Genomic DNA, 15,446 nt, shown 5'->3' on the forward strand with positions numbered 1-15,446 from the left:
AGAGCAAGCTGAGACAAAGGTTTATGATGTCATTAAAAGTTAAATGCCTTCCTGAACAGATTATGTTTACGCTGCACAACAATGAAGTCAGTTAAGGTTCACCTTGCCAGTTGGGTCTTGCAGTAGTTAATGTATGAAGTGATGAAAGAATTGACATGGGGTTAGAGAAACAATTTTCAAATCAGCCAGCAAACAACCTGTGTTGAGGGATATATACTGTTGAGGCAATCAGGACTATGGACATGAAGACAGGATTTGATAAGTGTGGTGAGTAAGGGATCCACAATATAAGCAATAGGGCTCATTTTAGTATGAAGGTCATTCATTAAGAATTAACCTTGAAGAACTGTGGTAAAACAGCTGGATGGAATGGCAGGATAGGGTGAAACTGAGTCAACTAGCGACAGTTGAATTAGTTAAGATTTTTAACTTTATAAGGAAAAAAGTGAAGATATTTCTCTCTTTCTAGTATTCCATCCAAACATTTTCCAACCCCACTTATCCTGAACAGGGTCGCAGAGAAGTTAGGGCTTATTCCAGCAAGCACTGGGCACAAGGCAGTAAAAATCCCTTGGCAAATTGGCAGGACAGCATTTTACACATAAAATACTTGTACAGAACCTTTTCCATGCTTAAATCACTTGATAAATATTCAACAGGATTCAACAGGAATGGAAACACAGAAAACAATACAAATACTACTGAACACAAGCAGATATCGATTATTAAACACCCAGTAACAGGTAAATGCATTAAAGATGGTTCCTTATTCTAATCCAGAAATCTAACAAAAATACAACATAAGAAAACCATGAACAAATAACACATTGTGTTTATGCTTAAATGTAACATCACAAATGTGAATGATACTGACACCGTAAGAATGATTGTCTAGGAAAGAGAATTAACAATGGAGCAACTTGCAGGAAGAAGTATCTTATTAAATACAGAAAATAAATCCTTGATTATGTTAGTCACTTTCAAGAACTATGCGTTGATACATTACATCCATGTAAATGGAAATTATATACTGTATGGAATGTAAAAAGATCTAAAAGCTACAAGACAATGCTAATCACTGAAGTATTTACCTACTAGATAGAAAGATAGATAGATTCTTGTTTACACATATTTGAATTAGAGACATTACCTAACACTACCAGGGCAGGATTAAGATAACATTGGGCCTGATGCTGCAGCGCAAAAAAGGCCTATTTGTTCTCGGCACTGGTGCATGTGCATTCGACACTCACTGTACATGTGCACTCAGACCGACCAAGGAGCCTTAATTGCTTGCGACACAACCAGCCAGCCTTTATTGAACAGGAATAATATTAACGATGTAGTATCGTAACAACTCGAGATTAACATCAAACTATGTAACATCAACATTCAATAGCAATTGTCTGAAAAGTGCACTTAATGCAGAAAACCGAACAATGAAATACACAAAATTTCACAATTCTCTTACGAAACAGAGTAAGAAAAAATGAATTTGCAGAGACATTGGGTCAAAGTGACTCAGTTCAGGCTCTTGAGGGTAAAAATTTGTCCACAATTTAAATTTCATAATAGACCAGAATCCTGTCGAGGATTTTAAAAATTCTAAACATCCATGCTGGGCCTGCAGGCCAGTTTTAGTTTTACTTTTACAGATAACCATTTAAATAGCCATTGATTTTTACTATACAACTAACTTTCAAGGTGAAAAATTTACTATGCGGCACTTACCGAACAATAATAAAGTGGTAAGAATCCCCAAGATATTGCAAAAAACGCAGCTAAATTAATAAGTAAACTGTTTAACGTAAAATTGATAGCATTAACTTGAAGTCGTAGGTTAACAATAAACATAACAGCGTTATAGTTACGTCACAGTGCAAAGAACAATAGTAACTGTATAATAAGTAACCGTGTGTCTAGGTGTTCGTCGGACTCCAAATTTCATTCTAAGAATTATTTTGAGGTTAATATAGCAAAGGAAAACTGTTCAGCTTCCAGAAAATTCTTGTCCGTTTTCATCTGGGCATATTTCAGGAATGGGCCTAATGATGCAGCATCAATAGCACCCACCTTAATCCGGCCCTGAACACTAAACAAATAATTAGTAAAGACCACCTGTGCTTTTTGTGCAACATCAAGAACAAGTTGAAATTTTTCTGACACGGTAAGATCTTCTTTAGGAGGTTCCTAGAAAAAAGAGAAAAAAAAATTTTCTAATTATGGAAACTAACAAAAACCACATTTGTTCTAGTTTAGAAACTGTCCATATTGATTTAATCTATATACTCAGGAAATATAAATATAAAATATACTATAACAAGCCAACCCGCGGTGTACCATACGCCACATAATCAGGCCAGTTTTTTAATGATTTTTAAGCACAGGGAGAAAATTAACATTTGAAAAATCGGTAATGTAATAAATCAGCAAGAAAAGCAACATTGTAACAATGCACGGAACGAACCAACACACAATTGTCCGTGACTGAAAACTGGCGGACCGCCATCGCGCCTTCTCCTGCCAGACGGAGGGATGGGGTGCTCGACGCTCAGGCGCGGAGGGTGGAAAGGGAGGAGAGGAGAAGGACGTCCATTCTGCTTCCTCCGTCATGGTAGTCTGCTGATTTTTCGTTCAGTATGCACTGCCTGCTCATGTGCCCACCTCCAACTCATTACTTGAGTCGTTGTTGTCTTTGCACAGTCCAGATGCACCTGTGACTCACATAGACTTTTCATTGCTCTGTGCGGTTTTGGCTGCTTTTCTATATATAATCTATATATATATTTCTATATATAATCCAATGAGACACCCGACCACGTAACCAGTGGGAGCGTACGAGTCGCACTTAGTGGGAATTCCACGGTTTGCAGCCCGAATGGGGCTCAACGGCTTACCCACGCCTCTCTGCGCCGGGTAGACACACGCTCAATCTCATGCATAATTATTTATTGAATGCTAAACACTTCTGGAAAGATACGGTTGTCTAAAACGGGTTGGTGTGAGAATACAACAGCAAGTGAATGAAAAGATGGAACCCTGGAGAGAGCAAAATAGAACACAATAGTGAACCTGCAGCATAACAAACGCCGCATATTTATTTATTGATGGTTGAACACTTCTGGAAAGACACATTTGTGTAAAAAGGGAGGGTTTGAGGATACAACAGAAAGTGAATGAAAAGATGGAACTCTGGAGAGAGCAACATATAATTGTCCGTGAATGAAGAAGACGCTGATGTTTGTCGCAGATGCGAATTGCTGTATGTAGCGTGCAAAACAGTTTGCTATGGTGCACGTGATCGTGCGTCGTACCCGAAAACACGTTTTTTAAAGACTGCTTACTTCATTGTGTTTTAACCTCAGTTGTAAAGGATTGTTTTAAGGATCCCATGGGATACCCCTCGCAAACTGTTTTACACACTGCATATGGCAATTCACCTCTGTGAGAAACATGCCTCTATGAACAGTCAACGTGGCTCGGAGGTGCATGTGGCCTCTAAGACAGACAAATATAAATGACGCTATTTCTTCTGTGTCGTCACGTCCAAGTTGGTTGGCGTGGCTCTGCGAGTTGTCGTCGTATCCAATGGTCTTGGAGTTGGTGGGCGTGGCTCCATCCTGCGTGCGCCATAGGTGTCTTACTTGTCGGCGGCATAGTGAATCCACGCCCCTTCTGGCGTGCTTTCCATGGGTGTCTTGCCTTAGTGAATTATCTATATAGATAATGTATTTAACAGGAGAAAAAATGTATAATAAAACTTGTGAATACTCAGCTGTTCGACTAAATGCTATGTCAGATTAGCATTAGCTGGTAGGTGTGAATTATGGAATAGTTTGACAGTATAAGGGCAGATCCTTTATAGTTTCATTTTTGCTTTGCGATGGTAGGGTTTACTTTATTTGACCACAGTCTGGCAATGTTTCACAAAAAAGTCCAATAGTCCAATAAAGTGGTTACTCTACTAAAAAAATATATACTGCTTTAAAAGTGAATTAGTTCCAAATCACTTTGTATACAGTGATGTGACTTTTACAGTAAAAACAAGCAGCTCCACATCTTTGTTCAATGCAGTCTTAATGCATAAACCTATAGAATAATTCCCATTAATCAATTATTGTTGTTTTTGTATTTTAATTCAAGATATGAAAGAAGTAAATAAGTGGAAAAACTTAAGCTAATAATTCAACATATAGTACTCACTAAAGGAACAGTCAAACAAAGCTGTTCAGATACTAATACTGTATTTTAAAGAGGCGATACTGAATCATAAACCAAAAAGTTGAACACCACATACAACTCATAATACAGTGGTGTGAAAAACTATTTGCCCCCTTCCTGATTTCTTATTCTTTTGCATGTTTGTCACACAAAATGTTTCTGATCATCAAACACATTTAACCATTAGTCAAATATAACACAAGTAAACACAAAATGCAGTTTTTAAATGATGGTTTTTATTATTTAGGGAGAAGAAAAATCCAAACCGACATGGCCCTGTGTGAAAAAGTAATTGTCCCCTTGTTAAAAAATAACCTAACTGTGGTGTATCACACCGGAGTTCAATTTCGTAGCCACCCCAGGCCTGATTACTGCCACACCTGTTTCAATCAAGAAATCACTTAAATAGGAGCTGCCTGACACAGAGAAGTAGACCAAAAGCACCTCAAAAGCTAGACATCATGCCAAGATCCAAAGAAATTCAGGAACAAATGAGAACAGAAGTAATTGAGATCTATCAGTCTGATAAAGGTTATAAAGCCATTTCTAAAGCTTTGGGACTCCAGCGAACCACAGTGAGAGCCATTATCCACAAATGACAAAAACATGGAACAGTGGTGAACCTTCCCAGGAGTGGCCGGCCGACCAAAATTACCCCAAGAGCGCAGAGACGACTCATCCGAGAGGTCACAAAAGACCCCAGGACAACGTCTAAAGAACTGCAGGCCTCACTTGCCTCAATTAAGGTCAGTGTTCACGACTCCACCATAAGAAAGAGACTGGGCAAAACAGCCTGCATGGCAGATTTCCAAGACGCAAACCACTGTTAAGCAAAAAGAACATTAGGGCTCGTCTCAAGTTTGCTAAGAAACATCTCAATGATTGCCAAGACTTTTGGGAAAATACCTTGTGGACTGATGAGACAAAAGTTGAACTTCTTGGAAGACAAATGCCCGTTACATCTGGCGTAAAAGGAACACAGCATTTCAGAAAAGAACATCATACCAACAGTAAAATATGGTGGTGGTAGTGTGATGGTCTGGGGTTGTTTTGCTGCTTCAGGACCTGGAAGGCTTGCTGTGATAGATGGAACCATAAATTCTACTGTCTACCAAAAAATCCTGAAGGAGAATGTCCGGCCATCTGTTCATCAACTCAAGCTGAAGCGATCTTGGGTGCTGCAACAGGACAATGACCCAAAACACACCAGCAAATCCACCTCTGAATGGCTGAAGAAAAACAAAAAGACGACTTTGGAGTGGCCTAGTCAAAGTCCTGACCTAAATCCAATTGAGATGCTATGGCATGACCTTAAAAAGGCGGTTCATGCTAGAAAACCCTCAAATAAAGCTGAATAACAACAATTCTGCAAAGATGAGTGGGCCAAAATTCCTCCAGAGCGCTGTAAAAGACTCATTGCAAGTTATCGCAAACGCTTGATTGCAGTTATTGCTGCTAAGGGCGGCCCAACCAGTTATTAGGTTCAGGGGGCAATTACTTTTCACATAGGGCCATGTAGGTTTTTTCTCCCTAAATAATAAAAACCATCATTTAAAAACTGCATTTTGTGTTTACTTGTGTTATATTTGACTAATGGTTAAATGTGTTTGATGATCAGAAAAATTTTGTGTGACAAACATGCAAAAGAATAAGAAGTCAGGAAGGGGGCAAATAGTTTTTCACACCACTGTATTCTCAAAACCTGGGTTTGAATTTTATCAAGGCATTTTAATACTGACTGTGATGCCGACCCATATGAAATGCATTTATAATCAATTATAGTTCTAATATACAGCAGCTTAAGACACTTCCTATTGCACTAATCACACTCAATTAAACACCTGAGAACATTAAAGGGATATATTACCTTCCATATTAATTTTTTGTCTATATCCTCATTCCTAAGAATTTTACCATTGACTCTTGTTTAAGCGATACACAATACATCCTCAAATCTACTAAAGGAATAATGTATTGTAGACCACCAGGATGCGTACAGCTGCCCTGGCCCCAACACAGATAGTATACAAATTGCCACACAGACAGCCACAGACAGAAACATTTTGTGTGACAAACATGCAAAAGAATAAGAAATCAGGAATGGGGCAAATAGTTTTTCACACCACTGTATATGCCAGTGATGATAAACTAGTTTCATATTAAAAAAAGGTTAATGGCTTACACGTCACTTAAAATGATTTCTGTGTTAAGCATGGAAGCTACCTACCACAGGTTCTGAGACTTCAGGCACAATGCTCCACTGTATTCTCCAACCCCTGCAGAATAAAAAAAACAGTATAACATGCAAAAATATGTTTAGCTGATTATATGTTAGGTAAGTTAAAACCTCTTTATGGTAAACTATTTGCAAGTTAAGAAATGGCTGTCTTTTTCCTTATTTATCCAAAAAGATCAATTACACTGCACAACAAAGATTTTGCTTCTTGAACACTGCTGGGTGTTTCTTATAGATTTTTGGGTGCTGATCATGAATATCACATCAAAATTTACCCATCACGTACCGTTTCAGTTTTGTTATGATTTTTTGTTATATTTGTATCCAAACATTTTCGCTCCCATAAGTGACTTAACGGTTTGTGCAGCCTGGGCATGTCCAGGCATGGAATCAGGCCAGGTTGGAAGCTGTTCTGTGGCACTTGACATCCTGGGCTGATCTGAACGAGCTTGATGCTGCCTCAGCATGCTATAAAGGTGGCTTGCATACACCGATCCTGCTCATTAGGTTTATATAGATAGTCAGTGTGTATGTATAGTATCAGTATAGCGAAGTATAGTATCTGTGAACAGTAAGTAAGCTTGATGCTATAGATGTTTTGTTGTCGGGCGATATGTCTTGTCAGTGTCGTAACAGCCGCGATACATTCTGCTATATCTGTAGCGAATATATACTTGCGCCTTAGAGATGCTGGATGACTGCTCTTGTGAAGAAAGCTTATCATCTGTATTTTGGCTGCAAAACTGGTGATCAAGACAAGGAATGGGCGCCTCACATTTGCTGTGTGACATGTGCTGTCAGTCTGAGAGTCTGGCTCTGTTTGACTAATGTGTCCGGCTTCTCTGCCAAAAACAAAAAGTCAATTAAATATCCTAATCTGCCTTCAGCAATGAGACCCGTGCCACATGATGATAGTCTTCCAATTCCGAAACCACCAGAGGATTGGACCTTAGACGAACCAGATGAAGAAACTGCAATGCAGGGTACTGACAGTGACATTGACCTGGATTTTGAACCGTGCTCATCAGGCGATCCACATGTGATAACACAGTCCAAATTGAACGATTTGGTCAGAGATTTGGGTCTGTCAAAAGCAAAAGCCGAGCTGCTGGGTTCGAGACTGCAGGAATGGGGTTTGCTGTCACCAGGTACGAAAATTTCTGCGTTTCGAGGCTGACATCATGATATAACAAAATTTTTTGCACAAGTCGATAGTCTCTGTTTCTGTTATGACTTTGAAGGATTGTTCTCGGCCTTGGGTTGTGATCACAACCTGGAAGAGTGGCGTCTCTTCTTTGATTCGTCAATGTTAAGCCTGAAAGCTGTTCTGCTACACAATGGCAACGTTTATCCTTCAGTACCTGTTGGCTATGCAGCACACATGAAAGAAACGTATGAGAATATGGAACTGTTGCTGAAGCACGTCCAGTATAGCAGGTACAACTGGAATATCTGTAGAGATCTTAAAGTCGTTGCTCTTTACTAGAACTGCAGCTAGCTATACAAAGTACTGTTGTTTCATCTGCTGTGCCAAAGAGTCGCACTATTCTCAACAGAACTGGCCACTTCATAAAAAGTTAGTTCCAGGACAGAAAAATGTGGCACATGAATCGCTTGTCAACCTGGCAAAGATATTTTTGCCTCCTCTTCACATAAAACTGGGACTCATGAAGAATTTCGTGAAAGCACTGAACAAGGAAGGCAAAGATTTTCGTTATTTAAGACAGATGTTCCCAAGAATAACTGACGCCAAGATCAAAGAGGGCATTTTTGTTGGCCCCCGGATCAGACATGTTATGAATGACAAGCGGTTTGAAGCTCTCTTATTTGGGCAGGAAAAAATTGCCTGGAAAGCCTTCAAAGACATTGTTGACAGTTTTCTGGGCAATTGCTTAGCCCCAAACTACATTCAGCTGGTAGACAAACTTCTCAAAGAATACAAGACAATGAAGTTCAATATGTCACTCAAGATTCATTTCCTCCATTCACACTTGGATTTCTTCCCCGCAAATCTCGGTGCTGTCAGTGACGAGCAGCGTGAAAGGTTTCACCAGGACCTTGCTACGATGGAGAAACGATACCAGGGCAACTGGAATCTGTCAATGCTTGCTGACTACTGTTGGACACTGTAACGTGATGCAACAGACAGTGAATACAAAAGAAAATCAGGAGCAAAACACTTAATTCTGTTGAACTTAATAGCTTAAACGAAACATAAACGTGACTAAATACGTTACTGTCACTAAACATATGAATGTCTATTTCTCAGAATTCCTATGTGATGCAGTAAAACCAAAACTATATTTGTGCATACCCAGTAGGTACCAGTCAAAATCAGCAAAAACTTTTCAACAGAGCTAAAAAAAAAAATAAAATTGGATTTTTTTTTTTAAGGTGTTACCTAAGAAGAAGTTATTGTATTATCTTATTATAACTATCATTTAAAAAATGAACATAATCAACTTGAGTAATGAACTAAAGTGATCATAACCAAATGAACCTAGTGTTCAATTGTCATGTCTTATTGGTGTCTCATGTTTTGTTTTATTTACACACATGCATGTACAAGAGGCAAACAAATAATTTTATACCACATACACTGCATGTTCAAATCTCACAGATTAACTTTAAATAAAATGGTATTTGCATTTATCCTACAAAATGGTGACTAGGATCAGAATTCCTTTCAACTTATACAGACATCTTTGCATCCTATGAACAATTACATTCCAAATGTAATTTATCAGCAGCACATTTATTTCACTATCTTCAAATTAGAAACTTTGTTAAACAGAACCTGCCCAATTTTCCCCATCTCCCACCTTCCTCTATGCTGGAAAAAATATTGCTCAGTTTCGAGGACTCGTACAGCATCTCTGCAATATATAAAATTATTTTACAGTCAATGCAGAGAATTCATTCAAGCTCTATATGCAGAAAGCATACAATTATTCAACTCAAAATTATATATCAAGCACATCTGTCTCGCTTAAGATTGTCCAAAATGTTTTCAGGGCAAGATCCAACCTGCAAACGCTGCAATCAAGTTTCATCCTCAGTGGGTCACATGTTTTGGGCCTGCACCAAATTAACATCATTCTGGCCAAAAATGTTTAAGTGCCTTTCAGACAGTCTTGGTGTCAGAATACCTCCTAACCCATTAACATCTGTGTTTGGTGTTCTTCAAGATGGGGTTAAAGTGGAGAAGGACAAACAAACCGTGATTGGCTTCACTACACTATTGGCATGCAGACTTATTTTGCTAAACTGGAAGAATCCTAACTCTCCTCTTTGAAGTCAATGGGTAACTGATGTTTTATATTATTTGAAATTGGAAAAGAAAATCAAATTCTCACTTAGAGGATCTGTGCAGAACCTTTTCAAAATCTGGCAGGACCTGATCAATAATGTTTTAGAATAAGCTCTTAAAAGACCAAGGAAGTAGATTCACTTCCCACTTCTTTTTCTTCTCCATTTATCTTTATGCGCCTATTAAACTCACCAATTTATTTATTTTTACTAGCTTTAAGTTGTATTCCGTTGGCTATGCTCTCTTTCTCAGGGGTGGGGGTTGATTTGTTTTCAATCCTATTTTTCGTAAAAATGTATCTATTTATATGGAATGATTACAATAAAATCAATACAATTAAAAAAAAAAAAAAAAAGAATTCCTTTCAACTTATTTATTATTATAACTAGCAGAATACCCGCGCTTCGCAGCGGAGAAGTAGTGTGTTAAAGAAGGTACGAAAAAGAAAAGGAAAAATTTTAAAAATGACGTAACATGATTGTTAATGTAATTGTTTTGTCATTGATATGAGTGTTGTTCTCATATCTATCTATCTATCTATCTATATATATATATATATATATATATATATATATATATATATATATAAAATACCCGCTTGGCAGCGAGAAGTAGTGTGTTAAAGAAGGAAAGAGAAAGAAAAGGAAACATTTTGAAAATAACGTAACATGATTCTCAATGTAATTGTTTTGTGTATTTGGTGGCAGCGTCAAAGTTATTTTCGTCTAGCTGCATCAGAAAATGTACCCACGCCTGACATGCCTCCTTTTTACTGTTTTATCACAGCTTGGATTGTTGCTGTCATATATATATATGTGTACATATATATACTTGTGTGTATGTTTGTATGTGTCTATATGTGTGTGTATAGCTTTGGTCACTGATTGCAAGGGAAAAATAATAAAATGTAGTCTATAAGTTATTAAACAGTAAAACATTAACGTTTTAAGAAAATACAGGTACATTGAGCACTACTGGAGTGGTTGAGGGTAAACTACATTTTAAAGACTGTGTAACACAACAGGTAAGTAACTAACAGCAGCTAAAATGTATATGGATCATCTCTCGGTAGTAGATCCCTTTTGAAAGGCGCTACACGACGGCTGTGGTATAGAAATTACATTTTCTATGTGAACTTTCAAATTTGTGCCTCTGGTAATGTGCCTTACCGGCAATTAAAGAAAATTATTTTTGTGTCCTTTGCAATGTTAAGAGAGAAAGGCTTTGGTTTGGGATAAAAGGAAAAAAGGTGTAAAGAAAGGAAAGTTGCCTTTCCTTTTATATAGTATAGAGAGATGTGTTCGCTGACGATATGAGCATCTTCTGGGACAGTCGCGTGTGTCTTGTGTAGACTGGTGAGACGTCCCGCCATTAATCAGCTGTGATGGCACTGTCAGTCTTCCACTCCTGTGCGTATCTTCATAATCCGAGCTGAGGACCTCATAATCGTATACGTGCAAAAGAAAGTGTGAATCGCCTTAATATTATTTTGCCGTGGTGTAGAAAAGGGGTCCCGTGTTTGCACTTGTCTGGGCTATAGCGCAGGGGAGGAAGAAAAATTAAAAGTGCTCACTTTGACTTAAGGCAGAAGCGCAGTCAGCGTCTCAAAGGCCGGCACAGCTAGGCGTGCGCGCTGGCTGCTCGACTTTTGCTGGGCAGGAGACCCCTTTTGTACACACGTTCATGATATCAAAAGTCTAAGCGTTCTTTGGAGGTAATTCATATATTATATATACTAGCAAAATACCCGCGCTTCGCAGCGGAGAAGTAGTGTGTTAAAGAAGTAATGAAAAGAAAAGGAAACCTTTTAATAATAACGTAACATGATTGACATTGTCATGAGTGTTGCTGTCATATAAATGCCTGCCTAAATAAGTCACCCTCGCTTTGCTCTTACTTTTTTACCGTTCATTTAATCATGGCTAGTGGCGGAAAACTTATAAAATGGAAGGAGGATGGCTTTACCAAAACAAATATTGATGGCGAATCGATTATTCATAAAGCTTGAATTGGTGATCTGTTTTTCTGTGTTAACCTCATATTTTTCATACTTCTTCTCAAACTAAGGTGGTGCGAGGGTAAAATGAATCGGGATACGGTGATCAATGTAAGGTGTACCAGGAAATCATGCATTGACAAAAGCTCCCCTTTGCTTGTAATGCAAAGTGTGATTAAATGCATTATTTTTAACGTTAAGGAGCACATGCATCGAAGCTTCTCAGCTGTGCTTGTGCTAAGAACGAAATGAGATGAATGGGAGGGTGATGATGACGTGACTCCCCCACCCGCCTTAACTGTCAATCCCCACAAACACAGTCTCGGAATTTGCATAAGCACACCCCTTCACCTACAATTTTAACTTAGTTACAAAGTGATCAAAACTCTCGTTTATATCCTGCGTCCTCTCATTAAACTTGTATCCCGCATTCCTGTGGGCATGTGAAACGCCAGCGGTAGCCTGTCTATGAACTTAATTTAAAGTTTAGGTTTGCACCTTGCTTTCTTTCCGAGGTAGCAGGACTCATGAATATGGTAGTATATGTCACTCGCTCGCTTCTTATTGTTTTTCGCTGCCTTCTCAATTATATAATGCAAGTTTTCTTAAGCGCTTTTTGGAGGTCTTCCTGATTTTCTACGCACTGCGTTGACAGTTCACGTGATTACGTGGGAGGCGTGATGATGTCACACGAAACTCCCCCCACGTCTTTCCAGCTAAACTCTATTACAGTTAATGGAGAAAAATACCTTCCAGTTATGACCATTAGGCGTAGAATTTCGAAATGAAACCTGCCCAACTTTTGTAAGTAAGCTGTAAGGAATGAGCCTGCCAAATTTCAGCCTTCTACCTACACGGGAAGTTGGAGAATTAGTGATGAGTCAGTGAGTGAGTGAGTGAGTGAGTGAGGGCTTTGCCTTTTATTAGTATAGATACTTTTCTTCCCTTGGTTCCAAAAGGTGTCATAGCCGAGGGTGGGGGGTTGGGACAAGCTCTCACCATCTACAAATAATCCTATGGTGGTGTGCATCTCATATAGCCTCTGACAACTAAGACCAGCTCCTGGCCTTCACATGTGGCTTAGTTTCTAAGTCCAGCAGAACGGTTTCTACTAACAGGAGAAGAGATGATGATGTTAGTGACACCAAAACCAGTTGCTTTGGGCAGATGGGGCTCATCAGTTTGGGAGGACCGCTCATCTAAGAGAAGGAAAATTTTGATTTTAAGCGACTGTTGTCTTGTGGCTATACCCAGTCATGGGAAAGTCTTCAGGAATTAACCCGGAGTAGGAGCCCCGAAGGCAGTTGGATGTCAATACTGAACCTTCTTCTAGCAACTCCTATAGTCAAGCTGGCTCCAAATGTAATGTTTTGCATTCCTTTGGATCTAGTTGTCACGTTCGAAAGGAGGGACCTTTATTGTCTGGGCAGCACAAGGCCCTCATATACTGTTACCCAGGCCTGCACCCTGGAGAGGTCACTGCAGTCTCACCTCACAGTGCAAGCACAACATGGAATACAGCAGTTACGGTTTAGAAGTCCCTGCTGAACTGGTGTAGAGCTGGATGCCATGGGCTGTTTTTGACGGTGGGAGGGATCTTCATGTCCCATTGGTCAACTATTACCCGCCTCAAGCCGGGCAGACCCTGGCCAGTAAGGTGTTGACCCGCCACGGTCTGCCTGCTTCAGTGGGTGCCTGGAGCTCAGATTTTTTCCAGGAATATATCACTGGAGAAAGCTTAAGACCCCAGTTTTTCGTATCTCAAGCTGGAACGTGCAAACAATGCGCACTGGACTATCCAATGACCTGAAAGAATTTGAAGATGCTCGAAAGACCACAACAAATGATCATGAGCTGTAAATCCTGCATGTTGACATAGCAGCACTGCAGGAAACAAGGCTACCACACAGTGGATCCCTGGAGAAAGAACATTATACCTTCGTTTGGCAGGGGAAATGTGTTGAGGAAACCAGGAAACAAGTTCTGCTGTCAGGAACACCCTGCTCCGCATGATTGAACCTCGATTGGGTGGCACAGAAAGAGTTTTCATCCTATGCCTCTTTGCATCAGCAGGTATTGTAAACCTTGTGTGCAACTATGCACTAACCCTAAATGCCACTTCTGCAGTCAGAATAGAGAATCCGGGCAAAGCATGTTAGGTCATCAAGGCATAGAAAAAATGAATGAGAATGGCCAGAGGTTACTTGAGTTCTGCTGTCATCACCGTCTTTGTGTAACAAATACTTATTTTCAGAACAAAGCCTGTCGTAAAACTTCCTGGAGACACCCAAGGTCAAAGCACTGGCACCAGATGGATTTGGTCATCACCAGACATGATTTTCTAAACAGTGCATGCAACACCAGAGCTTACCACAGTGCAGACTGTGATACTGACCACTCCCTGATTGTCTCAAAGGTAAAGCTCAAACCAAAGAAATTATATCATTCCAAAAAGAAATGTCAACCAAAAATTAACATCAGCAAGACCACGTACACAGGGAAAAAAAAAAAACAAACAAGGAATTCGTAGAGAGGCTTGAAAACAGCAGCACACAGAAGCAAGATGAATTTTCCTCAGAAACACTATCTACAGTGTTGCCATCATGACTTATGACAAGAAAGAGCACCACTTTATTATATCTTGTTCCTCTGCTGGAGGGAAGGCAAGGTACCAACAGGACATGCATAATGCCAAGATAGTCACCCTGTATAAAAATAAGGGTGATCGCAGTGACTGCAACAGTTACTGGGGCATCTCCTTCCTGAACATTGTAGGCAAGGTCTTCGCCTGTGTAGTTCTAACTTGATTTAAAGTACTTGCTGATTGCACTTATCCAGAATCACATTGTGGCTTTAAGGCTGAAAGATCCATAGTCGACATGATCTTCTCTATATGTCAGCTCCAAGAGAAATGCCGAGAACAAGGCAAACCACTACACATTGCATTTATTAGTCTTACCAAAGCTTTTGACTTCATGAGTAGGACAGGTATGTTTTAGCTGCTAAAGAAAATCAGCTGCTCCCCCCAGTTGCTTAGTATTATAACCTCCTTTCACGAAGATACACATGGTGTGGTCAGCAATGATGAGGACATTTCTTACCCATTCCCGATCAAGAGTGGTGTGAAACGAGGATGAGGCCTTGCACTGACTCTGTTTGGCATTTTTTTCTCCAAACTACTGAACTTCACATTCTAGGGCTCTATCGAAGGCATCAACCTACATACCAGTAGCAACGGGAAGATGTTCAACTTAGCTCACCTAAGGGCAAAGATCAAGATTCACACAATCCTCTTTAAAGCAGCCTTCCAGCAACTGATCCAACAGTTTTGTATATGCTTTGAAGATTTAGCCTGGACACAAACAAGTCCTAAAAACACATGCTTTTATTTTCTTTTATTGCACAGCACAATGCACCAATCAGCCACAATTGCTCAGTCCTTTCCTTTCTCTTTTGTTTCTTCTGCTGCCTCCACTCCTCTCTCACAAGCTCTGTCCTCTGCCACCCGACTCAGGCTCCTTGAATGGAGTGGAGACAGCCCCTTTTATGTTGTACCCAGATGTGCTCCAGGTGCACCCTAATGAATTTCCTGCAGCAATTCCTGGTGTGGTGGAGGTGCTGCAGTCCATGGCTCCAGAATGATCCGGGCACCCCCTGGCGGTGGCCACGAGCTCCAACAGGGT

The 15,446-nt window shown here is 39.8% G+C and overlaps 1 protein-coding gene across 5 annotated transcripts in view; it reads right to left on the reverse strand.

Moving 5' to 3' along the window:
- Positions 1–15,446, reverse strand: part of gramd4a (GRAM domain containing 4a) — a 323,835-nt gene that overhangs the window by 57,197 nt on the left and 251,192 nt on the right. For all 5 annotated transcript variants that reach the window (XM_039761079.1, XM_039761080.1, XM_039761078.1 and 2 more), the window contains 2 exons: positions 6,449–6,497; positions 2,119–2,190 (listed from right to left, as the gene is read on the reverse strand). In XM_039761079.1, the coding sequence (XP_039617013.1) occupies positions 2,119–2,190; positions 6,449–6,497 (121 nt within the window). The remainder of the gene's footprint in view (positions 1–2,118; positions 2,191–6,448; positions 6,498–15,446) is intronic.

Source organism: Polypterus senegalus, chromosome 8 (assembly GCF_016835505.1).
Source record: "Polypterus senegalus isolate Bchr_013 chromosome 8, ASM1683550v1, whole genome shotgun sequence".
Taxonomy (NCBI): Eukaryota; Metazoa; Chordata; class Cladistia; order Polypteriformes; family Polypteridae; genus Polypterus; species Polypterus senegalus.